Genomic DNA, 14323 nt, shown 5'->3' with positions numbered 1-14323 from the left:
ATCTGTGGGCCGACCGGTCCAGGATGGAGGAGCCCCCTCAACCTCCCACATCTGCCCCCACGGGTCCACTCCACTAGGACCACGGCTCAGGCTTTCTATTTCTGGCCTCCGATCTGCCCCCTCCAATTGTTCACCCACTGTGATCTCAGGGGGAGCTTTCCAAAGCGCAAACCTGATCATGTCATTCTCTGGCTTAAAATCCTTCAGAGGTGTCCTGCTTTCTTTTTTTTTCTTTTTAATGTTTATTTATTTTTGAGAGAGAGAGAGAGAGAGACAGAGTGCAAGCAGGGGAGGGGCAGAGAGAGGGAGACAGAGAACCCGAAGCAGGCTCCAGGCTCCGAGCTGTCAGCACAGAGCCCGACGCGGGGCTCGGGAACTCACAGACCGCAAGATCGTCACCTGAGCCAAAGTCGGATGTTTAACCGACTGAGCCACCCAGGCGCCCCTGTGTCCTACTTTCTTTAGACGAAATTTCTTTTTCTTTCTTTCTTTCTTTCTTTCTTTCTTTCTTTCTTTCTTTCTTTCTTTCTTTCTTTCTTTCTTTCTTTTTCTTTCTTTCTTTCTTTTCTCTCTCTCTTTTTCTCTTTCTTTCTTTCTTTCTTTCTTTCTTTCTAATTTTAGAGACGGCGTGTGCTCACAATGGGGGGCGGGAGAGGGGCAGAAAGAGAGGGAGGGAGAGAATCCTAAGCAGGCTCCACGTTCAGCACAGAGCCTGACACGGGGCTCGATCTCATGACCCTGGGATGATGACCTGAGCCAAAATCAAGAGTTGGATGCTCAACCGACTGAGCTACCCAGGTGCCCCTCTTTTTGTTGTGTGTGTTTTTTTAAAGATTTTATTTTTAAGTAATCTCTACATCTAACATGGGACTCGAACTTACAACCCCGAGATCAAGAGTTGCATGCTCCACCAACCGAGCCAGCCGGGTACCCCTAGCACCAAAGTTCAAACTGTCTTTCAAGCAACAGAAACCAGCTCCATCAGCCCCAAAGGCTGTGGGATAAGTGGTCACACCCCTCCAGAAGTGACCTTGGTCTCTTATCACCAAGTCTGTCTCTATCTCTTGGGTTGACGCCAGCTATGCCTGCTTCCCACAACAGCCTCCTCACCCACCTCCCTGCCTCCACCCTCAACCTCTTACTGCCTCTTCTCACACAGCTGCCGGAGCGATCCTTTAACAACATAAACCAAGGGGCGCCTGGGTGGCTCTGTCGGTTGAGCATCCGACTTCGGCTTAGGCCATGATCTTGCAGTTTGTGAGTTCGAGCCCCTCGCTGGGCTCTGTGCTGACAGCTCAGAGCCTGGAGCCTGCCTCGGATTCTGTGTTTCCCCCTCTCTCTCCCCCTCCCCTGCTCGTGCTCTGTCTCTCTCTGTCTCTTGATAATAAACGTGAAAGAAAAAAAAAAATTAAAAACATAAGCCAAAACCTGTCACTCTGCGTAGCTCACTAATTGCAAAGGCCTTCCTGTGGCCTACAAGTCCCTGCATGATCTGACCTTATCTCCTACCCTCTTCTCCTCTAATCGCCTTGGCCTTCTTGCTGGCCCCAGGGCCTTTGCGGTTGCTATTCTCCCTGAATCATCCACCCTTTCATCATCCTGAGGACTTTGCTGCTTTCCTTCCCATCACCCTGCTGTCTTTTTCTTCACAACACGTGCCACCATCCAACCTTATATATATGCCCTCTTATTTTACTGCCTCGTTTGCCTCCCTGACTGGAACGTGAGCACCAAGACTGCAGGAACGTGGTCTTTTAGTCAGGGCCAAATCCCTCATGTCCAAGATAGGTTTCGCAAGTATTTGAAGGACCGGCTGGTCTATCTGGAATCTAATCCTATAGACGGATTCTCGGTCCTGCCCGGTACCCTACACAGCACGGACACTCCCTTGTTTACTGCCTCGTACCCAGGGCATAAGGCTCCAGGAGGACATGTATCTCAGGGCTATTTTACCTCTCTAGGTATTGTCTCTCTTGCTCCAACATGAGCTGCTTCGAACTCCCAGGAACCCAGCACAGAGGGGCTGAGCTCAGCCAGGAGCTCGGTGGTATGAGTGGCTCAGCAGCCCCCTCGATGGGATAAGGATCAGGACTTACAGACGGGGCACTTCGACTCGAAGGACCGGGAAGCCTGATCCTGCCCTACTTCCTACTCTTTACTCGTCGTTTACTTGGCAGCATCGATGAGTGCCCGCTCTGGGCCTGGCTCACGGTAGCTGAGCCCAAGGAACACTGCCCTGCCCGCACAGAGCTTCACATTCAGCAGGGGAGGCACACAGAAGTTAACACACAGAACGGTTCTGAGTTGGGAAAAGTGTCCTGAAGGGCACCGGGGGGGAGTGATAGAGATGTCAGGGGAGACCTGCCTGACATGGGGGGCTGGGGAGGGCCCCTCAGAGGCAGGGGCAAGCTGAGATCCGAAGGACATGGGGGTGGGTCATCCTCATGAAGGGTGGGGAGCGTGGCCTAGGTCTGGAAGGCCCCAAACAGAAAGGTACTTTGTATGCTCCTGGGCAGGGAGAGGTAACTTGCGCAAGGTACACCCAGAGCTCGAACGCAGGGCCCCAATCCCAGCCCAGGGCTGGGCACACTTCCTTGATCAGAGGCTGAGGTCCCTATCGCCTGCAGATGACGACAGGAGCTGGGATCAAAGGTCAGGGAAAGCCAGGCCTCCTGGGTGGGGTTTCTAAGGAGAATCTCTGAGCAATGTCCACCTGCCCATCCACCTCTGGCCTCCTCAGGCTTCCCCGGGCCCCATCCAACCTCCCAGCTCCAGGACCTCTCCCTCTGGCCAGAGCTACTCACCCCGCCCCCGCCTGGGGCACAGCGCGGTACGGACACTGGGGCTGCAGGCTCCTTGTAGCCACCATAAGACTGTCCCACCTGCTGCTGCTGGGGCTGCTGGTAAACTGGAAGACGGGGGGAGACGGGGCTCAAACGCAGTCCCTCCCGGATTCCCCTGCCTTCCCCCACAAAGCCCCTATCATGCATTTCCACCCCCCCAACCTGGCTCGGCCCCCACGCCTCAAAGGCTTGTGTGTCAGTGTTGCATATTCTACAGCAGGGGCTGTGTCTCTACCAACACGCTGGGGAGCCGGCATAGACCCTGACGCCGGTGCTCGATGCCCCTGGTGGGATGGATCTGAGGGTGTGCGTGAACAGGTGCCTGTGTGTGCACGGAGACAAGGCTTCTCTCCGACCTCCTCCCCATCCCACAGCCGGCCCGGTCGCAGGTCCTCTGCCCCACAGGCCTCAGGCTCACCCGGGGCGCTGGTGGGGATGTGGTGGGGCGGCTGCTGCTGCTCCTGGGGCCGCCGGTAGCTGCTGTCTTGGGAATCTCGGCGCTCAGGCTCCAGGCCTTCGCCCCCGCTGGGGCCCATGCGGCTCTTCTCAAACTCCTCGTGGTATTTTATCTGCAGCGGGAGAAAATGCCGGGTGAAGGACTCACAGCAAACCAACCAAAGCTCCCTGCCACTTCAGATCTCCCAGGAGAGGAGAGACTCCCCGAGGGCTACAGGCAGAGAGAGCCAGGTCCTTGCGGGAGGCACGCCAGCTGTGTGCCCTTGGATAAGCTGCTTAACCTTGCTGGGCCTCAGGTTCCACCTCTGTAAGAGAGGGCATCGGTGTCTACCTCCGGTGTTGCTGCAGGGTGACAACTCCTGTTCCCTGACTACCTGCCGGGCGCCAGGCTCTGTGCTACAGGTGATGCACCATGGGCTCGTTTTAACTTGTCAGCACCTACGAGGGGGGATGTGACGGTCCCCAGTTAATGCACAAGAAGGAAACCAAGGCACTGACGAGCTGAGTTGTTCAAGATCACGCAGACCTGAGTTGTTCAAGATCACGCAGACTCCAGGGCCTATGCTTTTCAGCGTTAGGTAATTCTGCCTCTGTGGGCGTGACCTCACAGGGCTCTGTTGAGGATCCCAGGCTGCAGGACAAGAAATGCAGGGTCCTCCCTCCTCATCAAGGAAGGGAGGAGAGCAAAGCCTGCCCTGTTATCTGGAGCAGAAGGAACTAGTGATTCTGTGCCCCAAGGCCTGATAGGAGCTGTCCCAGCCCAGGGCGGTCCCTTCTGGCCATCCTCTGGAAAGGCAGCAGGGCCTCACTTAGGGGTCTGGGTCAGGACCAGCCCTGCCCCTTCCCGTCATGCCCCAGGGGGGACTCACACCCAAATGGCAAAATGGGCTGAGCCCATTCCTCAGGGGGAGGCAGCCAGTCTTGGCCGGACTGAAAACCCCTGGGTTCCCTCAACTCCCACCCAGAAGGGCACCCAGGGGTGAAGTTCTCAGACACAGGGCCAGTGCCCTGCTCTTGGATTCCTAAGACAAGAGCAAAAGGCAAGTGTCCCCGAGCCCCACTCCCTCAGTGACCCCTGTCCACTGGTGGGGAGGGGGATAAGGAGAGGGGCCAACCCTCCTGGGGCCTTTAGGCACGCAAGGCAACTGCCCTTCCGACTTTTGTCCTGGGGGTTAGAAAGGTCAGCTTCCTGTGTTTACTTTCTGTGAAGGAAAAGACGCCTGACCCCAGGAGCCAGTGACCAGGGAAGGGGAAGTGCATGTGTGGAAGAGGACAGAGGCCTGTGCTGGGGGCGTGTTTCCACAAGTAGCTGGTAGAATCGACCTTGCTTCTGACACAGCCACTACAGGAGTCAATACTGATAACATGAGGGCCAGCTGCCCCAGGTGGATGGAGGCGTGGCGAGCCCGAACACAAAGGAACCCTCCCCAGCACCCATGCACATATCACCTGCTACTGTTAATATTAATAACCTTCGCATCTGCTCAGCGATTCACACTGAGTGCATAAAAAGCCTCTCTGCACATGATCTCCCTTGGCCCTGGGGATAGTCCCCCTGAAAAGAGAAGCTGGGCAGGTACACTTTAATTCCCATTTTACAGAAGAGGAAAATGTGCTCAGAAGTTAAATGCCTTCCCAAGACAGAGCTTTCATTACTCAATAAGGGACAAAGGGACACAGGGACAAAGTCACAGCTACACGGGTCCTTTCCTGAGGGCAGGCATGGAGCAGGGTGACCACAGGCCCAAGTCTGCCCTTTGTCCCAGGCCATGTCTTCTTGTTCTGGAATAACTATGAGTAAGCACACCTTTCCCTTGCGACAGGGATGACGAGCACAAGGTCCCCCTAACTTTGAGGGAAGGAGAGGCAGCATGGCAGGGATAAGTGGCCTGAGAAAAGCAGGGTACAGTCCCTCTGTCTGGGCCACCTGGGCCACTACTCCCCACTTCCTCTCCCTCCGTTCCCCCAGCAAGTGAGAAACTTCTGTCATTGCTCTGCCAACCCACCGAATGATGGGAGAAGCAAATTGGCAGGTTAAAGGGTGTTCGCACATCCGAAAGGGAAAGAAACATTTTCCAGACTCTGGGGGTCTGGCTGGTCCCCGCTCCACATGCGGCAAAGTTCTGACCTTTTTTTAATTTTTTTTTTTTAACGTTTATTTATTTTTGGGACAGAGAGAGACAGAGCATGAACTGGGGAGGGGCAGAGAGAGAGGGAGACACAGAATCAAGCAGGCTCCAGGCTCTAAACCATCAGCCCAGAGCCTGACGCGAGGCTCGAACTCACGGACCGCAAGATCGTGACCTGAGCTGAAGTCGGATGCTTAACCGACTGAGCCACTCAGGCGCGCCTAAAGTTCTGACCTTCTAAAAGCCCCGAAGGGAGGGCCACCACAAGCCCAGAGCTGTCAGCAGATCCCCAGCTTAAGAACTGTTGTGGGCCACCGTGGAAGGACACCCTGTTCTGTGCCCAGAAGATCCAAGTGCACGTGGGTTGAGGGGCCCAGGCCCCTGCTAGCCAGGACTCTGGGATGACCAGCTGGGGGTCCCTTCCAAAGCTCCAGAAACCCATTTTCTCTGCTAGCCGACGTTCTGTGTTCTGAGCCCCTGCTCTCCTCACGCTGGTGGAAAACCAAGGTCTGACTCCCCACGATGCTGCCACATGATTCTACGTCATGGTCAACAGGGGAACATAGGCTCTGAATGGAATCAGTAACTCAGCAGCCAGGGTGCATTTTTTATAACGTCTCCCACTTGCTGAGGGCCTGTTTTGTGCCCTTACATGGATTACTCATTTCCTTTTCTCAGCCAGCCCTACAACTATGTAGCACCCTCACCCCCAGTTTATAGGTGGGGAAACGGACGCTTGGAGGTGGGTAACTGGTGGGTTATCGGAATCCAGCTCTAACATCACACCCTTGCTTCTCAACTACCGTGCAATATTGTTCCCGATTACAGACTAATAACATTTTGTTTTTAAAACAAACGTAAATCTTTGGGATGCCTGGGTGGCTCAGTTGGTTGAGCATCTGATTCTTGATTTCAGCTCAGGTCCTGATCCCAGGGTTGTGGGATCGAGCCCCGTGTCTGGCTCTGTACTGAGCATAGAGCCTGCTTGAGATTCTCTCTCTCTCCCTCTCCCCAGCCTGTGCTCTCTCTCTCTCTCTCTGTCTCTCTCTAAAATAAAATGAAATGAAATGAAATGAAATGAAATGAAATGAAATGAAATGAAATGAAATAAATAAATAGGGGCACCTGGGTGGCTCAGTCAGTTAAGCATCTGACTTTGGCTCAGGTCACGACCCCATGGTTCATGGGTTCAAGCCCCACGTTGGGCTCTGCACTCACAGCTCAGAGCCTAGAGCCTGCTTCAGATTCTGTGTCCCCCTCTCTCTCTGCCCTTCCCTTGCTCGTGCTCTGTCTCTGTCTCTCAAAAATACATAGACATTAAACAAAATTTTTTTAAATAAATAAGTAAAACAAATGTAAATCCGTTTACCTTCATTAGTTATCAGAGAAAGGCAAGTTAAAATCGCGGTGAAATGCCATGATATACAATCAAAATGGCTAAAATTAGTACGTCTAAGGACGTGGAGCTGTGGAGACTCTCTCATCACTGCTGGCGGGAGGGTAAGTCAGTCCAGCTACTTGAAAAATAGACGAGCATTACTTGGTAAGGTGAAGGGTCGTAAACTCTAAGACCCAGCAATTCCACCCCACACAAACACCAGCATCAAGCAAATGCCGATATAAGCATTAAACGGAACACTACCCAGCGATGAAAAAGAGTGAGCTATAGCTACACGCGAATACGCAGCTGAATTTTTTTTTTTTAGTGTTTTGCTTATTTTTGAGAGGCAGCGAGCAAGTGTGCACAAGTGGGAGAGGGGCAGAGAGAGGGAGACAGAGGATCTGAAGCAGGCTCCGCGCTGACAGCAGAGGGCCCGATGCGGGGCTCAAACTCACGAACCACGAGATCGTGACCTGAGCCAAAGTCAGACGCTCAACCGACTGAGCCACCCAGGCGCCCTGTGCCTGAATCTTTGAAATTTCGGGTCCTGTCGACCAAAGGAAGAAAGACACAAAAAGAATACCTACTAGATGTTCAAAGTCAGGAAACCCAAAACTATAGTGTTTAGAAATGCATGGTTCCAGGGGCGCCTGGGGGGCGCAGTCGGTTAAGCGTCCGACTTCAGCCAGGTCACGATCTCGCGGTCCGTGAGTTCGAGCCCCGCGTCGGGCTCTGTGCTGACAGCTCGGAGCCTGGAGCCTGTTTCCGATTCTGTGTCTCCCTCTCTCTCTGCCCCTCCCCCGTTCATGCTCTGTCTCTCTCTGCCCCAAAAATAAACAAACATTGGAAAAAAAAATTTTTTTAAGAAATGCATGGTTCCATATTAAACTTATAAAGAAAAGAACAGCACATGTTTTCAAAAATTACCCCAGAGGGTTGTCCCACAAGCCTGCCTCCAGGTCACTTGACCCTGGGGATGGAATTTTTGTTTGACTTCACCATTTACTACTGATTACGCCCAGATTCTAAAGACTGAAGCTAACTTACAGAATATGCACTGCCAGCTATTAGTTTTTTAAATGTTTCTTTATCTTGAGAGAAAGAGAGAGCGAGCAGAGAAGGGGCAGAGAGGGAGGGAGAGAACCACAAGCAGGCTCTCCCCACTGTCAGCTCAGAGCCTGATGTGGGGCTCGACCCCACGAACTGTGAGATCCTGACCTGAGCCGAAAACAAGAGCTGGATGCTTAACTGAGTGAGCCACCCAGGTGCCCAGCCCTGCTGATTATTTTTAACTAACAGAAAGGCAAAGCATTTCTGTCCCTGGCAAAGATATTCCCAGAGTTTATGGTTTTATGGTCCTGTAGAACATTAACCAGTTCTACAGATACTGGCAGGTCATGGACCAGCTCTGCATCTAACTGCATCCAGCACTTTCTTTCACCGAGGAGGCATCACCTCTGCCTTCCTACCCTCCAGGATAATTAAGTGAAATATATGATAGGTGCTCACTGCAGGAGAATTATGTTTTTAACACTTTGAAAACTTGTAAGAGGAGTTCAGTAATATTGTTTCTTGACTGATCAGTATACACAGAGGTGTTTACTGCATGTGTTACCGGGTTGTTACATTTCACAGAAGAAGGAAAAGAATTGTATACAGAAAATCATCATGTAAGTAGAGACATAGGCAAATAAAAGCAGAGCTTCTCTACTAGGCAGGGGCTTCCAGAAAAAGGGTGTCCACGACGAAAATTCCCCGGTCCCTTACAGCCGTTAGAGCTCATGACCAAAGGCCAGGATTCCAGAAGGATACACTGCATCCCAGAGGCCATCCCTGGCCTCGCAACGCTTTTGATGCCTTTCATGAAGACACAATCACCCCAGAAGTATAACTTACTAGCACCTTGCCTCAAAAGTTTTCACACATTCTCAGTACCCACAATGGCCCAATCTTTCAACCAAGCTTTCCTCTTTGCCTCTTCTTTAGCCACAAGGTGGAAAGGAGACAGGTCTGCCTTTACAGAAATGACAATAACATTGACAACACTGATCTGATGGATGACAGACCACACACGTCCAAAGTGTTGAAACACCACCGGGGGAGACCAGCCACTTTTTCAAAATGCTCTTGCTTGTAAATCCTCTAATCTGGAGCATATATTCCTCCAGGGAGGCAAATCTCATCTCTTTGCAAGATGCTCTGACCTCCCTGGAAACAGCTAACCTGGGAAGTGAGTGACAAACTATACACAGGATGCTATTTTGGATACAAAACAAAAGGTGTGGCTCTAAACACTATCTTTTCCCAAAACTCTTCTGGAGGTTGGGACAATTGAACAATGGCTCTAAGCATAGCTTCAAGTTCCCTTAGAGTTCGGGAGGTGGCCAGGCCTGACACCCTCTGACGAGGGCTTGGTGAAGTTTTTTCACTGCTTTTGTTTTTATGTTTATTCTTTAAGGGAGAGAGACAGAGTGCAAGCAGGGGCGGGGCAGAGACAGAGGGAGACAGAGGACCGGAAGCGGGATCTGCACTGACAGCAGAGAGCCCGAGGCGGGGCTTGAACTCACAAACTGTGAGATCATGACCCGAGCCGAAGTCGGACACTTAACCGACTGGGCTACCCAGGCACCCCGAGTCTGCATTTTTAATAAACCTTTCCACGTGATTGTAGCATAGGTGTTTGGAGGCCCGCATTTGACAGACTCTAACTGCATTCACCAAAACCAAGCGTCTTCCAGGTTCGTGGTCACACCTCAGAGGTCCCAGCTAAAGCTGCAAAAGCAGAATCGGGTCAGGTTCAAGTCACCTCCCCCAACTCAGAGCAGAGGACAATCAGCTAATTGCAGCCCTGTGGTTAACGAAAAGATAGTTATCTCCTTAGGTGTAGGTGTCTTGGCCACAGTGAGTTCTGTTACCAGGGCTCCTCAGATATTAACACCTCCAATAACTGGGTAGGGAATACTCTGGAAGCCTTCCAGAGAGGGAGGCAGAGATGACTGGGCTTGCTCGTCTTCTGCCCTCTAAAACCCACAGGCTGGAAGCAATGAGGGGATGTGCTGGGGAGCTGGGGTTGTGGAGGACAGCACGTGTCCTCGCAGTGGAAAGCCACAGAAGCTGGGGAGTCAGGATGCCAGCTTTGTGAGCCATTCCAGGTTTTCCCCATTGCCCAAGGCTTTGCCCCCTCCCTCCCACTTGCCATGTGGAGAGTTGGAAGGCATAGACCTTCTTTAACCCTCTTTACCCTCCAGACGGTCTGGGCAGCATCAGCAGGGAAGCTCTAGGGTGTAGGGCCAGGCCCTGGCTTATAAAGAAGCAACTGAAACAGGCTTTATTTATGTGTGTATTCCAGGGGAGGGGTGGCGGCGGTGGTGGTGTGGATTAGAGCCCTCCCAGCCCAAAGGAAGCGCTCCATTTCCTCAAACCACAAATTTCAAACTGCAGGGCAACAGCCTCGTGGCAAAACCCGCTCTGTTACCCGTTCGGTTAAGTCTGCAACGAGCATCTTTGCAAAATAAAATAAAACAGAAGATATCTGAACGCTCTCCAAGTAGTAAGGATTCTTTCACGAAAGTCTTGACTTGCTTTTCTCTCTAAATAAACAAGCGTGCCCGTTTGGGGCGTCGCTATGTGAAATGTATTTCGTAGCGTAGGTTGCAAAGTTTGAAGGCCATGGGCTTGGGCGTGACGGGTGCTCCCAGGGTAGGTTCTGGCTCTGAAATCCACCTGAGCCGCTGTGGAGCCCTTTCCCAGCACAGCCCCATCAAGGAGGCCGGGCGGAGGAAGGGGGAGGCCTGTGGAGCCCAGGGATGAGCGCCAGGTGGACCACCTGGCACCCAGGCCCTCAGCCCAGAGAGACACTGGGCAACCTGTTGACCCCTCCCTGTTCTAGACATAAAGACAACTGTTTGCCGAGGCGTCCATTCGTAGGACCTCCCAGACGAGGCTGGCCAGGCCCACACTGCAACTCTGTGCCCCGGGACCCTGTGCACGGGTCCGCAGCCCATGTTCTGTGCTTGTGGCTCAAAGCAGTGCTCCGCCCCCACATACCCAAAACCCCCCAGGCGGCCTCCCCACAAAGGCAGAGCTGCGCTGGCTGCTGGCCGCTGGCTCTACCAAGCAGGAAACCAATGCCGATCCCCTGGCCACAGGTGCCATGGGCCCATCGATCTACCACCCACTCTCTATACCCAGTCCTGCCCCAGCCACACACGGCTGACCATCCCCAGCCCAGGGGATACGGGGCCAGCCGGCAAAGCCAGCTGGGGTTTTTACACAGGAAGGAAGAGCAGGCCGAGGTGGGGGAGGAGGCCGAGGGAGGGCGGAAATGACTGCAATGTCAGCACCCAGAGACAGACGAGGGGGAGGCTGGCCCCTCCCCACCCCTGCCACCCAGTTATGACCTCTGCGCTTAGACAAAACAGTCAGTCTGGACCCTGACACCCACCATAGCCAGGAGGGGAAAGGAAACAAAGGAAAAACTTCAGAGAGGGTGGGGAGTGATGTAGCACATAGGCCCATCCTGTCCACGTACCCCCCGAAGTATGGTGCTTTCAAGGCAGACATGCTCTGTGGGCAGAGGGCAGAACAGGGGAATACGGGTGCACAGAAAAAAAGGCCTCTGGGAACCCCACACCCCTTCTTCCCTCTGCTCAAGCGGCTGCCACCCAGGCACACCCAGAAGGGCCGGGGGAACAGCGGCGAACTGGCCTCGTTCATGCCTGCCAGACCGGCAGGGAGGGGAGGAGCGGGGAGGGCAGCAGGTCAGTGCAGGTTCCAAGGCGGCGGGCAGGGGAGCATACGTTACTGATCTGGTCCTGGGTCTTCTTGATTCTCTGGAGTTCCGGTGTATCTGCCACCACACTGAAGCCTTTGCCCTTGTTCTTCTCAAACTCCTCCTTGTAGCGCACCTGGAGGACCAAGGAGGGGAAAGGGATTCGAGTGAAGGCAGGGGCAGCAGAGAGGGCCCCAGCCTGTGGCCACCTTTGAGGCGGCAACCGGCCAGGAGAGAGATCCCGACCAGAAATCCCCCTGCAGCGACATCTATCACCCACCCCCAAACGCAGAGCAGAAGCCTTAGCCAAGAAGTGTTAGGCGGCTAACAATAACCCGTTAACACGTATTCAGGGCATTCCGAGCACCAAGTGCTTTACGTGAATTCTCTCATGTGAGTCTTACCGTGTTCTATTATTGGCTCCATCTTACAGATAAAGAAACTGAGCCAGAGCTAGGCAAAGTCCCCTGCCAAGGTCACACAGCTTGGCAATAAATGTCCAGAGCCACCATGGTGCAAACTCTCATCTGCCGGACTCCTGACCCTTCACCGCTAGCCTATCCTGCCTGCAAGCTATAGGAAGAAGGTTCTTTCCAGAGCTCCAAAGACAGCCCTGGCCAGGATGTGGCCCTACCCACTGAGAGCCCGGAGGAGTGTTTAAGCGACCAGCCGAATGAAGGCTGTGCCAAGGGACAGAGTTAGCACCCAGAGAGAAGGGCAGTGAGACAGCCACTCGAAGACTCCATCAATGCGTCTTTGACAGGCCTGGCAGCTTCCTGGAGACTGCCAGGCCCGCTTCTAAGGTCAATGCCACATGAGGGGATGAAACTGGCGGGGGACAGACAGGACCTCACAACAGGGTTCCTACCACCCCACCACTGCCTTCTTCTTCTGAGAAATCCACAGAAATTCAAGTATAGAGGGACTCAAGTCGGACGTACGAAAGGACTTCCTGAACACTAATAGAATTGAAATATGAAAAATATCTTGTTTTCTCCTGGGGGGTTTGAAGCACAGAATGGAGGCTGGGAATGCCCATGGGACAGAGAACCGTTCGGCTTCCAGAGGCTTCACTGTCCCCTCAGAAGCCAGCTGTTCCAACCCCACCAGCTGCCTGGATTTCCTCCATGGGGGCTGCTCCACTGTCCTAGAAGCAGGTCAGCCCAGGACACGAGGCCCAGGACCTCGGGAGTTTCCAGGATGGGACATCTGGGCAGCTCCCAGGCATGGAGACATCTGGCCACAGGGCTGAGCTGCACCCTGACCCGACCGACAACACACACGTATAAATCTGTGGCCACACCTGTCAGTTCCTCTGCACAACCCCCAGGGGTCAGAGGTCCTTGTCCACTGTCTGGAGCCCAGCTTACCCACCCATGGGGTTCTTCATCCTAAAAAGGTTTCAGAAGCTCCTTCGTTCTGATCCAGACTAAAATCAAAGGCCTGGATGTGCTAGTTCCCATCAGACCGGAAGTTAATGCAGTAAATACAAGTACTGACCCACCCCAAGGGCCCAGAACTGCCTCCAGCGTCACCTCTTCCAGGAAGACCTGGAGCAGCAGGGCAACTTTTTGTGTTGGAGGTAGAGGGACCCTTTGGGAAAGGGGCATTAGGGAGGGGAAAGCATTAGAGCCAGAAAATTACAGCTCCAGATGCAGAAGCCCCAAATCCAAGGTCTCTGGCCTCGGTTTCCTCATCTGTAAAAGGGTTGTCACAGCAATCAGTTAAAATACGGAGAGGGGGGCTTCCCGTCACCGAGCATGGGCAAAGAGCCAGAGGGAGCTGGCTAACACGGGCGCAGTCTCCCACTTGCTAAGTGATCTCGGGCAAATGACTTAACTTCTTGAGCCTCCGTTTCCAATCTGTAAAATGGAGATAGTACCACTCATTCCAATCAATGGTACAGACTACAGACAGTGGCCCTCACACAGCAACTGCATCCTGAAGCATCCTGAAGCAAGGCAGGGCTCAATACCCACTGAGAGGGCAAGCGTGGAAGTGCTCTGTCAACGTTCAAAGTGCTGAACAAGTGCCAGACCCCCATTCTCTCCTCCACTTCCTGGCCTTGTAAGGGTCAGGCCCCTAATCCAGGGGAATAATTGCCATGGCGACACTACAATGACATCAGCTAGTTCCCAAGCTCAGGAACTGCCTCTCCCTCCCTGCCGGGGAAGGAGAATTCATTTCACTCCTGGCACAGGCAGCCAGATAGGGCGGGGCTGGGGTGGAATGGGGGCTGAGAAAGGATGGAGGGAGGTCTGGGCTCGGCACCTCTTTGCTTATGTCACTAGGTAAGTCAGTCTCCCTCTCTGGAATCCCCTGAACCGGGGGCCGGCCAGCTGATCTCTAAGAGCCCACCCAGCTCTGGAGTTTGTGACCATTTTTATGTACCTGCAGGCCTTAATTATGAAGAATCAAGGTGAGAAACATTCTCTGAGAGGCCTTTTGGTGCTGGAGTGGGTGCACAGGGAGAAAGGTCGAGAGCCAGGAGTGCGGGGAGGGCCCCGCTGCCTAGAGCCCCTCTGTCCGGGTTTCCTTGTCACCCAAGCAGGAGTGTTTGCCCTCATCTGGGATGGCTCGCCAGGACGTGATGGGGGTCTTGGAGGGAAGGGACCTGCCCAAGGTCATTCAGCCTAGTTGTTGGTAGGGTCAGGGTGCAACTCAGCACTGTGAGCGGATGACTCCATGCCTAGGAACTGCCTGGGCCTCCCATCCTGGAAATTCCCAAGGCGGGGCCAGATCT

General features: G+C 53.5%; 1 protein-coding gene across 1 annotated transcript in view; it reads right to left on the bottom strand.

Moving 5' to 3' along the window:
* Positions 1–14323, bottom strand: part of LASP1 (LIM and SH3 protein 1) — a 39541-nt gene that overhangs the window by 3562 nt on the left and 21656 nt on the right. Inside the window, exons 4-6 of the mRNA XM_015078537.3 lie at positions 11609–11716; positions 3262–3412; positions 2805–2908 (exon numbers count right to left, since the gene is read on the bottom strand). Of these exons, the coding sequence (XP_014934023.2) occupies positions 2805–2908; positions 3262–3412; positions 11609–11716 (363 nt within the window). The remainder of the gene's footprint in view (positions 1–2804; positions 2909–3261; positions 3413–11608; positions 11717–14323) is intronic.

Source organism: Acinonyx jubatus, chromosome E1 (assembly GCF_027475565.1).
Source record: "Acinonyx jubatus isolate Ajub_Pintada_27869175 chromosome E1, VMU_Ajub_asm_v1.0, whole genome shotgun sequence".
Taxonomy (NCBI): domain Eukaryota; kingdom Metazoa; phylum Chordata; class Mammalia; order Carnivora; family Felidae; genus Acinonyx; species Acinonyx jubatus.
This window is presented reverse-complemented; position numbering and strand designations above follow the sequence as displayed.